The sequence below is a fragment of the Chiloscyllium plagiosum genome, unplaced genomic scaffold, assembly GCF_037043375.1.
Source record: "Chiloscyllium plagiosum isolate Xiang-an unplaced genomic scaffold, Cpla_swu_hap1 HiC_scaffold_9, whole genome shotgun sequence".
NCBI classification, from domain to species: Eukaryota; Metazoa; Chordata; class Chondrichthyes; order Orectolobiformes; family Hemiscylliidae; genus Chiloscyllium; species Chiloscyllium plagiosum.
In genome coordinates, this window is record NW_028270147.1 from 100,180,510 (window position 1) to 100,193,238 (window position 12,729).

Consider the following 12,729-nt stretch of genomic DNA (forward strand, 5'->3'; position numbering starts at 1 on the left):
AAGCTGCCTTACTGAAACGTTGCAATCCATTCAGTGTTGGGACAGCCACAATGGTGCTAATGCCAGGATTTTGACCCAGCAACATGGAAGGAACAGCAATATCATTTCTATGCTAGAATGGAGAGTGGCTTTCCTGGTGAGACCTCAGTACCACCATGAACAGCAAACACTGTTTGATCTCAAAGTCAGCTCATCCCCAGGAGAAGGTGGGTGAGCTGCAACTGTGCATGGCTAAGAAATGCTGGCCCAGTCGGTGATGTCCACATCCCATGAGGGAATAAGGAGACATTGATTGTTGGGTATTTAGCTCACTGTGGAAATCTATTCACAATCAGGAGGCTGGAGGGGCAGGAACCCTTCAGACATTTTAGAAACATTTAGCGGAGTCCTTGAAACCCCGTAGCATGCAAGGCTATAGGTCAAGAGCTGGGAAATGGGATTGGAACATATTTGATGATCAATGTGGACACCATGGGCCACAGCACCACTTTCCGTGCTGGAAAGACTGTGACCACACAGGATATGACTGGTGATTCCATTTGAAGACAGCAGAAAATCAAATGACGGAGTGGGGATCAGAGGCTGCTCGACTCCTACCTTCACTAGTTCCAGTTCCTCCTTACTCGCCGCCTGCTGTCTCTCCAACCGTGTACTCAACTGTGAACAAATCTGAACAGAACAAGAGGGAGACTTAGTGCTGCTCTTGTCACCTCACTGATACATCCGCATAATACTCAGCTCAAGTTATCAGACTGCACTGTATATAAGTTTAGTGAGAAGGCCTTAAATGTCATGGATTAAATGGGATTTTCTTGTTCCATAGGAAACGGTGTCCCTACTTCTGGATATCCTCACAAAAGGTATCCATCTGTCATGTCCCCTCAGGGTCTTAAGCTAGCCCAGCAATATCTGTGGAGAGAGAAACAGAGTAGCGCTTCAGATCTAGTAAGACTTCTGTAGAAGCCTTAACTCTTATTTCTCTCTCCACAGATACCGCTGAGTTTCACCAGCATTCTGCTTTTGGATTCCAAAAGTAGATTCCACAGTCTGCTGCTTTTCTCCCCGAGGACCCTCCATTTCAATAGGATCACCTCTCACTCCCTAAATTCTAATGTGTACAGCATATCCAACCTTTCCTCAGAGGATAATCCCCTCATCCCAGGAATGAGTTGAGTGAACTCTCCCTGAACTGTTTCTGACAATTACATCATAACTTACAGAAGATGAAATGGCCATTCAGCCCATCAAGTCTGTTTCATGATTCAATGAGATTATGGCTGGTCTGATCATCTTCGATTCCATTTTCCTGTCTTTTCCGCACAACCCTTGATATCCTTTCTTAAATGAGATCAAAATAATACACAGCTCTCCAGATGAGGCCTCATTAACATCCAGCAGGTAGTAATTGTTAACTGGTGAGATGGCCACCAGTACAGCCCTGAGGATTGATTCAATGTACAGGTACTAACTCCTGGCTCCAAGTACTCACCATGTTACACTTAAAAAAAAAAGAAAAAATTCTTCTTTTATTATTCAAGTGATCATCAATACAATAGATTTTATTGTTTTGCAACTGCTTTAGGTTCTTCCAAACAGAGGCGGCATGGTGGCTCAGTGGTTAGCGCTGCTGTCTCACAGCACCAGGGACCCCGATTCGATTCCAGCTTCGGGCGACTGTGTGGAGTTTGCACATTCTCCCCGTGTCTGCGTGGGTTTTTTCCGGGTGCTCCGGTTTCCTCCCACGGTCCAAAGATGTCCAGGTCAGGTGAATCGGCCATTTTAAATTGCCCATAGTTTTAGGTACATTAGTCAGATGGAAACAAGTTCACACTGACCCTCCAAAGAGTTACCCACTCAGACCTATTTCCCTCTGACTAATGCACCTGACACTATGGGCAATTTAAAATGGCCTATTCACCTGACCTGGACAGATGGACTTGTTTCCACACTGTAGGGAATCTAATCGAAGTAGTAAATCAAAAACACACACATACTATGTATCCCAGTGCCAAGGATCCAGGTTCAATTCCATTTTTGGGCAACTGCTCGTGTGAAGTTTGCACATTCTCCCAATATCTGGGTGAGTTTCCTCTGGGTGCTCCAGTTTCCTCCCATAGTCCAAACGTTTGCAGGCTGGCTGGACTGATCGGCCATGTTAAATTGCCCATAATGTCCAGGGATATGCAGGCTCAGTGGATTAGCTGTAGAAGATGCAGTGGTGGGTGCGCGAGGTGACAGGGATATGTGTGTGTGGGGGTGTGCGCGTGTGTGCGCATGCGCGCGGGGGGGGGGGGGGGGGGGGGGGGAAAGAGAGAGATAGTCTGGGTAGGACGCGCTTCAGAAGGTCAGTGTGGACTCTATTGCCAAACGGCCAGCTCCACACTGTTAGGATGCTATGACCTTCCTATTAATTTGCATACTAACTTTGTGGTTCATGTACCAGGACACCCAGATCCCTCCGTGCTTTCCCACACAATGGGGATAAAACTAGAACACTTGCTTAGAGTCATTATGCTAGTCATGGGGTAATACTTGCTAAAGGGAGCTCTTGCTGGGACAGAAGGTTAGTAGAAAGCAGTCGGGACTTTCCAGTGCATTACTAGTCAACAAGTGGTTGCGGTAAGTTAAGGATTTGTGCTATGAAAATGCAGGAACAGGTACAGGCCTCAAGAGGACATGACAGTGGACTGCTGCTTGCACAGAGCATTCAACAGGCACTGTGGTCACATCAGCTAAGGAAGACTGGGAATTTTCAACTCAAATGGCTCAAAACTACAACAGAGGTTCACTCAAATATTAGACTGAAGGTGAAACCTCGGTGTGTGTCATCAATCAAAGGACTGAGAACACACATCCCAGGATCCACAGGTGAGACAGACTGACCTACAGTGACCTAGTTTAACAGGTCCCATCTCCTGAATGGGAAGTACCAATCTTTTCTGCCCAATAAATCCTGTTCATTTACTTTCCAAATTGCTGCTTACCATCGCTGCAAGGAAGGTTATTCCCCAACAAGAAATTTCTTCCTCTTGGCTTCAGTCTAGCTTTTAAATCCCAACATATCCAGCATGGAGAGGGAATAATCGATAGGGAAGGAGGAGGAGTGGGTGAGAGACAGGGAGGAGTTCTCAGGTCTACCCAGAAAGTAAACTGTATTATTTATTCTCCCGTACCGTCCTCTGAGGCTTGTCCCTGGCAAACTGGTCCCATTGTCTGGGCCAGTGAAGGAGGGGCTGTCCCTGGCAAACTGGTCCCATTGTCTGGGCCAGTGAAGGAGGGGCTGGCCCTGGCAAACTGGTCCCATTGTCTGGGCCAGTGAAGGAGGGGCTGGCCCTGGCAAACTGGTCCCATTGTCTGGGCCAGTGAAGGAGGGGCTGGCCCTGGCAAACTGGTCCCATTGTCTGGGCCAGTGAAGGAGGGGCTGGCCCTGGCAAACTGGTCCCATTGTCTGGGCCAGTGAAGGAGGGGCTGTCCCTGGCAAACTGGTCCCATTGTCTGGGCCAGTGAAGGAGGGGCTGGCCCTGGCAAACTGGTCCCATTGTCTGGGCCAGTGAAGGAGGGGCTGGCAGATGGACTGCAGTACACCCATCCGCTGTACAGGTTCTCCACCTTTCCTTGTCAGCATCAGCTGGGAAGCCGGGCCCCAGCAGGGTGCAGCTGCTCTCGAATGGTCACCCACTGACATTAAGAAAGGAATGAGAGACAAACCCCACACTCAGACCCTGAAACACCCAGCCACCCGATGCGCAATTCGGTTCAACCCAATCTGCTCAGTGTCCATCTCCCAGGAAATAGGCAGCAGGTCATGGTGTCTGTACCTGTTTGTATTCTGAAACGATGGCACTTGTTCTGCTGACTTCACATTCCGCTTTCTCTAGCTCCCTGCGAAAAACCTCCTTAATCTGTAAGGGTGAGAAAGCAAAGATCAGAGCGAGAGTCTCAATCAGCATCAAATGATAACCAAATGGATGAGGCCTCTACCGGCCCCCGTCTCCCTCACCGTGCAACTGCCCACACCCCCCGCCTCTCCCTGCCCTCTCGGTACCTGCGCTGACTCCTCCTCCTGTCTCCTTTTCTCATCTTCAGTCTCCACCAGCCTCTGTTTGGTTTGGAGGAGCTCCTTGTTGAGGACATCAGCCTTGTCTTCAACCTGAGTGGGAAAGATGGACACTGTGAGGGAGCGAGCAGAGGACTCTTTCCAAGCTTCCAGACAGTACAATTGGACACTTAAACACCCTTCCCCAATTTCAGGTTGCTGGGGGAGAGCACACCTTGCTCTGGAGATGGAGCTGCATTCAATTGCCCAGCTCCAAGCCACCCAGTCAGTCAGTGAGCACACCACGCAGTATAACTGATCACACACAGGCCTTTCTGTTGGGGTATACAGCACAACCAGCCTGAGCTCTCTGCTTCCAACAAGAATGGCGTAGGTTCAAGTCCCGTGCCAGAGATTTGAGAAGTGGTGTTGAACTCTGACAATGCAGTGCACACAGTGGGGAATGCTGCACTGTCACACAGACTGTCTTTTGGATGAGCCCTTAACCCTGTCGGCCCCCCTTGCCCTCTCAGGCGAGTGGAAATCTTGCCCTGGGTCGAATTCTGAACAGCAGGGAAAGTCTCCACTTGCTGAGTGTCACTTGCTTCCCACTCCTCACACCCCAGCTCCTGGACTCTTCCCACATTACAGTTGTGGCGACATTTCAAAAATAATGAATCTGCTAAAAACCAGGTTGAAACACCTGGAAGTTGAGAGAGACGGTACACAAACGCGAGGTTCCCTTTCGATTTGGGATCTTGGATGAGAGAGTGAGGAGAAGTCATGTCCCTTACCTGATCCAGGTCACTCCTCAGGGCGATCTTGCTGGTCACAAGCTCATGAGCCAAGTCATCGTTTTCCTGCTCCAGGCGCAAGCTGGCCTCCTGCAGCCTCCGATTCTCCCGCTGCACAAATCAAACCCACACAGATTCGCTCACTCAACCAGTGGCAATAACTTAACCTGCTGAGTGCTGCAAAGTCTCCAGTCACATGCTCAGAGCCTGACTCTCCCCACTCATCCTAGTCACCATCATCCTGGTCTCCCCCTCACTCCCCAGTCACAGAGCCTGGACCCTGGGTCTCCCCCTCACTCCCCAGTCACGGAGCCTGGACCCTGGGTCTCCCCCTCACTCCCCAGTCACGGAGCCTGGACCTCGGCCTGGGCCTCCCCCTCACTCCCCAGTCACGGAACCTGGGTCTGGATCTCCCCCTCACTCCCCAGTCACGGAGCCTGGACCCTGGGTTCCCCCCCACCTCACTCCCCAGTCACGGAGCCTGGACCCTGGGTCTCCCCCTCACTCCCCAGTCACGGAGCCTGGACCCTGGGTCTCCCCCTCACTCCCCAGTCACGGAGCCTGGACCCTGGGTCTCCCCCTCACTCCCCAGTCACGGAGCCTGGACCTTGGGTCTCCCCCTCACTCCCCAGTCACGGAGCCTGGATCTGGGTCTCCCCCTCTCTCCCCATCACAGAGTCTGGGAGCGAGTCATGAAGTAACTCTCCGAGCCTCGAATGTACCATCACAGGACAGCAAGGAAAATCCCGATTGGAGGAGGGGATGGCATGCTGGGTTACATTGTCTCAAGGAAGTTGTTTAATATTGAATGGAACCAGCAGGAAAGGGCTGGACAATCAAGTCTCTGGGCCGTAAGCAAATAGGAATGGGATATGGAACAGGCAGACACACAGACGGTCACTCACAAAGAGGAGACCAAACTCGAAATGAGATACTAATACACAGAAGATGGAGTTTAATGTCGGAAAGTGTAAGGTCATGTACCTTAGTCAGAATAATCAAAAGGCAGTCTATTATGTAAATAGAGAGAGATTCCAAAACAGCGCAGTGCAGAGGGATTGGTGTGTTCTTGTGCATCAAACACAGTTAGTGCAGATGCAGCAAGCAGCAATTGAGAAGGCAAATGGAATTTTATCCTTTATTGCCAAGAATGGAAATTGAAAAATAGAGGAATCTTGTTACAACTGTGCAGCTGCACTTGGACAGCTTTGTGCAATATTGGTTCCTGGAAAGGATGGACTGTCTTTGGAGGCCTCCTCCTATTTCTGATGTCCTTGTGCACTCCAGTGTGGTTCCCTCACTGCAGTAGCAGCCTCCAGTCTCTGGGTGGTGCTGCCAAATGATCTGCCCTGCCCAGGCAGTCACAGTTCCCACATTACAACAACGTCTGAACTTTGGAAGTACTGTTTTACAGCCAATGGAATACTGAGTCATAGAGACGTACAGCACAGAAACAGACGCTATGATCCAACTCGCCCATGCCAACCAGATATCCTAATCTAATCTAGTCCCATTTGCAAGCACATGGCCCATTTCCGGGTGCCTTTTAAATGGTGCAATTGTACCAGCCTCCACCACTTCCTCTGGCAGTTCATTCCACACATGTACCATGCTCTGTGTGAAAAAGTTGCCCCTTAGGTCTCTTTTATATCTTTCTCCTCTCACCCTAAACCTATGCCCTCTAGTTCGGGACTCCCCCACCCCAGGGAAAAGACCTTGTCTATTTATCCTATCCATGCCCCTCATGATTTTATACATGTCTATAAGGTCACCCCTCAGCCTCCAGAGCTTCAGGGAAAACAGCCCCAGCCTATTCAGCCTCTCCCTCAAATCCTCCAACCCTGAAAACACCCTTGAAAATCTTTTCTGAACCTTTTCAAGTTTCACATCTTTGAACATCCTGAGCTCATGAACTATGCAACATAAAACAATTCTCTCTCCTTTTTGGTTCCTCTCCATGCCTTCCTACCTGTTCCCTCAAAACATCCCTCCCTTGTTTAGAAGCTGGAATGGGAGAACTTTGCAGCAACATTTGAGACTAATTACCACCTCCTCAGTGGGCTATGTGTATAAAGGTGTGTCTTGATCTGGATCGTCTCCAGTCAATCGGTGTTATTGTCCTGGGATCAGACAGTGCTTAGACCCTGTGATCTGATTAAGATGAAGGGTGAGCTGTGCTAGGCTTTAACACATGGGTCAGTGCAGTGAAGCAGGGATTACCCATTTCACAAGAGAGTAAATGGAATTAACAAACAGTGTGGATGGTGAAAATTGGTTATCCCCAGTAATAGCAACACTCCGCAGAGATTGTCTGTTCTATTTCCTTGCTGTCCTGTAATGCATGTCCTTGGTTCGGTTTATATTTTCTCAGTTGTATTTCAGTTTGACAAGGTGATTCGGTAACAAGGATTCCAATTCCATATTTTGTGTAGCAGCAGATCTACTGAAGGTCATGCTTTCATTTGGAGGTTGCCCAGGTTTCTGTCCAGGTTGATACAGCATGATCTACCAGTGCCGCTCCTATTAGGCTAATCTATCACACACAAGGGACTTTGACGGGCACTTTCTCTTTGTGCCGGCAAATGGAGAGATTTGCTTTTACTGCAATGGCGGCCAAAGAAATAGGTCAGTGGATGTGTTTCCAGCCTGGAAATAATGTTCTGATGCTCATGATGGGATTAACTTCAAAGGTTCTCACTTGCCTTTACCCTGACAGTGGGGCAGGAAGTCACCACGCAGTGGTCTCCTGGCTCACACTGAGACACCAAGTTGATGGTATAACTGCAGAGAGCAAGACAATGGATTGGACTCACCAAACAACCAGAGGCTTCAGCCAACAACTGGGTCACAGGCAAATGGAGTATTGTGTAAACTCTCAGGATCTCAGGGAACAAACACAACTACTGAGCTACAAAACCGAACAGGATATTTTTATTACAAATTAGCACTCCAAAATAAATTCCAAATGCAATATTTACAAAACCTGGATGCAATCTAATTTCAAATGTAGCTACAAAGACGACAGCATTTTCTTTGAAAGCTCGACGATAATGGGATGAGAATTCAAACACCCACCCACACTTCATCACACTGTGAAGACGCACTATCCTCATCACAACACGTTTGTAAAGCTCTTCATAACACGTAAGGGGAGAGAAACATTGAAAACTGTGTTATCACGAGTGAGGGTCCATTAAAAACTCAGATCATGATGCTAAATGATTCCAGTCATAAACAACACTGATGCATTTACACCATTAGGTTGTTTAACAATTTTTTAAAAATCTGATCAGAAAGAGAAAAAGGACAATGTGCAGATTGTTGAACAGGCCCCTACACCTGGGCCTGAGGCAGGAGCCCAAGCTCCAACACACTGGCCTCACTTCACACAGCGCGGGGTCATGAACTCCGGCCATCAATCCCTCTGGGACCGGGACGGAGTGAGGGAACAGGGATGATTGTAGAAGAGGCAATAAGGAGTAAAGCAAGCTGGAGAGAGTGTGTTGGAAAGGGGTTAGAGGAGGAAATATACTTTGTGTCACTCAGTACTGACATTGTCTACGTGTATAACAGAATGAACATAGCACACTTTGAAGACAAACAAAAGTCATAACAAAGTACTTTTTTCAGGAATATTGATGTATCATATCACATGGGACATTTCCATTGTGGTGCAATAACTATTGTGGTTTTAAAGCTGTACTCGCTCTCGCGACTGAGCTGGTTAGATCCTAGTAAAGCCCAAGTTTATTTGTACTGTTCATGGACAGAGAAACAGTTGCCCTCTAGTGACTTTCCAGAGCTTGTACTGCTGCTGAGCTACTCCCCTACCACTGGCACCCGAAAGACCAACAGACAATTCAATGGATTCCAACTTTGACCTGGGTCCCCATTTCCACTACTCTTTGTCAGAAAGAGTTCTTCCTGAAATCACCCCAATTCTAATTTTATCAAACTTTATCCTGCTCTGGACTCTGGCACTGAAGAAAACAGTTTACATGAACACTTAAATCATCTCCAGGGGAAAAGCATCACTTACACAACCTGTTCTTTCTCATTAACAATTGGGGGCAGGGTAGTTTAACAGACAACAGTCTCCCTTTTAAAATGAGGTGGCGCTTTCTTGCTGAGGGTCGACAGTCTGTGGAATTCTCGTTTCCATATCAGAATGGAGGTTGGATCATTGAGTTTCCTCAAGGCTGAGTGAGACAGATTTTTCATGAACATAACAGTTAAGGACAATGGGGGAGACAGGAAAGCAGAAAGTGTAGCTGAGACCACAACCAGATGAGCAGTGATCTTCTTCATTAACACAGCAGCTCCCAAAAGGCCTGCTCCTGGGTCCTACGTTCTGGCAGATGGCGGAAGCAATCCTGGACCCCCATATTGCCTTTGTCATTCATTGACAGAAATATAATTTCAAAACAAACATTATTTTCTTTAACAAGACCAATTCAACTCATTGCAGCATTTTTATCTGCTCGGTTTTCATCTCAGCAGGGCTTTAGAAACATGTGTTTTGTGTTACATTGGAGAGGAGACAGATACAAGACAAAATGAGGCCTCAGAGACACAGACAGCTTTCACTCTGCACAGCAAGGCTGTCATGGGAAACATCTGGTGAAAGGCTTGGAGGGGGCTGAAGAGGAGAGAGTCATGGGAAAAGAGAACTTATAGTTCAAAATAAAAGCTCAACACATATTGCCACCATCTAATTAATAAATGTGAGACAATCACAGACCCATAACAGTACCAGTTTGGTGGCTCAGAGGCTAAAAGGCAGACAACATAGAGCTGCAATATTCCTTCTCAGGGCGTTAATGTCATTGACAAGCCTCATATATATTTGCCCATCTCCAGCCACTCAGACTGAGTTCTTTGCTGAGGGAGGTCATGGGGCCGTTGAGAATGAATCACGTCACTGTGGGACTGGAGTCACAAACTGGGTGATGACTGGGTTCCCTTGCCCAAAGAACATTCTTGAAGATGACACTGAGTTTCATGGTTTTTTTGGACAGATCCCAGCACCTTCCTTCTCAGATATTATATGGCTCACCACCACCCTCTCCAGGACAATTAGGGAAGGGCAACAAACAGTAGCCACTTTTGTACCCACCCCATCCCAGAAGAAATCAAAATAAATGAGACAAACTTCAAATGATCAAACTGGTGAGGCTTGAATTCATCTCTTTGAAAGAATGGAACCTAGGCCAGAAACAGAGCCATGACATGGGTGAACCTGGTTTGTCAGACTGCAAGGTGGAGTGTCCTTTGGATTGTCGTTGGGATCAGGCACAAAGTAAATTACACTCAAAGATCTAACAAAAGGCTATCAAAGTGTGTCACCAAACTGCAAAGAGCAGCAATTGAGGCTCCGCCTCCCCATCTCCCTTCCCCCTTCTCAGGTGGATCTGGAAGATCCCATTCAGAAGGGATTCCCTCAGGTATCCTGCTGAAAAATCAACTGGTGCCAAAATAGATTTGTCTAGTCATTCATTTGCTGGTCGTGGGATCTCACCATCTTGCCCACGTGAACGTGACTGCACTGTGCACACCTCTTTAAATATCTTGAGACATCGTTAAAGGTTGTACAAACAAGAGTTCTTTCTTCTTCATCATGTAAAAAGGGAGCAACAAGCAAGTGATAATGCACACTGAACACAAACACTGAAGCTTCAGCTGAAAGGCTTTTTGCAGCATGTTAACCTGCTCCCTGGGTATTTCCTTCCAATGTCCGAGATGGTTATCAGGCTGGGATGAAGGCTGACAGATCACATGGAATCCTTCAGACAAGGTACACAAGGGCACAGTCCAGGCTTGCTGCAAACATTGGCCTTCCTTCTATTGAAGGGCTGGGAGCTTCTCTAAGGCGGTTTCTACTGCACATCCTCCGTGGAAATATCACAGACTTTACTGAAATGAAATGAACTGAAAGAAGAGAAGGAAATGGGAAGAATTAACCAGACAAGGATGAGCATCAAGAGAGGTGGGAGTGTGTGGAAGGTTCAGTGCCAGTTAAAAATTCCAATTGGATTTCACAAGAGAAGCTCAAATATTTACAAAAGATATAACCGAGTACTGTGCACATTGCTCCCACAATACATTTGGAAATTGCAAATGGAATCACACTGAATATCATTGGAACTAGGAATGCAACGTCACCTTCTCAAAGTTAAATGAAGGATGGGCAATGAAAGCTGATCTTGCCAGTAACACTCATTCCAAAAACTAATGAAAACATATTCATTCCCTCTTATTCCTAACCATGAAGTGAGATGCAGTACTGTCAACCTTGGTTTTGGGGAGATGGCGGCTCAGTAGTAATGTCACTAGCCTATTAATCCAGAGGGTCAGGCAAATTCCCTGGGACACAAGTTCAAATCCTACCATGGCAAGTGGGGAATATGCAGTCCATGAATAAATCTGGAATTGAGCGCCACCCCACAGTATTGGTGATCATGGTGGTAACATCATCAGTTGGTATAAAAACACATCTGGTTTACTGATGTCTAGAAATCCTTCCATAAAGGACAAGATTTATTAGGATGTCGCCAGGGGTGGAGAGAGATTGGAGAAACTGGGCTTTTCTCTTCTTAGAGCAGAGGAGATTAAGACAGGACATGATTGACATGCATAAAATTATGAAGGGTCTGGATCAGGGAGATAGGAAGGAACTTTCCCTCTGAGTGAAAATCTTTTCACAGAGAGTAGTGGGAATCTGGAACTCACTGCCTGCAAGTGTTTGGAGGCAAAAGCCCTCACCACACTGAAGTAGTATTTAGACATACACTTGTGGTGACAAGGCATGCAAGGCTATGGGCCAAGTGCTGGGAAGTAGGATTAGAAGGTAGGTGGGTGTTTTTGACTGGCTCAGGCGCATTGGGTCGAAGGGACTTGTTCTTGTAGACCTGTTGTCGATTCTGAGTCTACGAGGACTCCAGACCTACCCTTGTCTGTCATTTGCAAAGGCCATGCAATCCACTCAGTTCCAGGCTGCTAGGGATGAAGAACAAATACTGTACTGGTCATTGCAGTAATACCTGCATCCCAGGAAAGAATAGAGAGACTCAGTGGTAGCACCTTCAAGCCCCACTCCATACACTGGAGCACTATCCTAGGCTGGAATGCCATCTGCTGGATGATCGGCTGAACTACTGTCCTCTCAAGGCTTTGTCATTGTCTAAGGGTCGATCTGTCCAGGGTACAGGTCAATATTTCTCTTATAACCAATGGCATTAAAACAGATACAAAAGCAAATACTGCAGATCTTATAGGGCGGCACGGTGGCTCAGTGGTTAGCACTGCTGTCTCACAGCACCAGGGTCCCAGGTTCGATTCCAGTAGGTGACTGTCCGTGTGGAGTTTGCACATTCTCCCAGTGTCTGCGTGGGTTTTCTCCCACAGTCCAAAGATGTGCAGGTCAGGCGAATTGGCCAGGCTAAATTGCCCACAGTGTTGTCAGAGGGAAATGGGTCTGGGTGGGTTACTCTTCGGAGCGTCGGTGTGGACTGGATGGGCTAAAGGGCCTGTTTCCACACTGTAGGGAATCTAATTTAAGAAAAAAACAAGATGCTGGAGAAAGGGAGTGAATGTCTTGGGTTCAATGATGTTTTATTGAAAAGGCAACACCTTGAAACCATAAATCTCTTCCTTTCTCTCTCTCTCTCTCTATGTGTTGGCAAACCTGACGATTCTTACTGTCCTAAAATAACTCGCCTGACAAATTAGTGGTGGTTTCTCACATTCCAGCCACCACACAAACAATATCAAATTGGTCATAACATCCTTCAGAGCATTACAAGATTGTGAAAGTTGTTACAGAAATAGGGTCCTCTTTGTTTTACATGCCAGTAAATTTGTTTTTTTTTAAAAAAGGAAACGAATACAATCTGAACCAGA

General features: G+C 47.2%; 1 protein-coding gene across 3 annotated transcripts in view; it reads right to left on the reverse strand.

Annotated features, from left to right (window-relative positions):
• The window catches only part of LOC122554081 (rab GTPase-activating protein 1-like), a 496,968-nt gene that overhangs the window by 1,774 nt on the left and 482,465 nt on the right, over positions 1-12,729 (reverse strand). For 2 of the 3 annotated variants that reach the window (XM_087990933.1, XM_043700027.2), the window contains 4 exons: positions 4,831-4,941; positions 4,046-4,150; positions 3,819-3,902; positions 598-669 (listed from right to left, as the gene is read on the reverse strand). In XM_087990933.1, the coding sequence (XP_087847059.1) occupies positions 598-669; positions 3,819-3,902; positions 4,046-4,150; positions 4,831-4,941 (372 nt within the window). Of the gene's footprint in view, positions 1-597; positions 670-3,818; positions 3,903-4,045; positions 4,151-4,830; positions 4,942-5,458; positions 10,759-12,729 lie in introns of those variants that run through there. The other variant, XM_087990934.1, reaches the window with a different exon arrangement.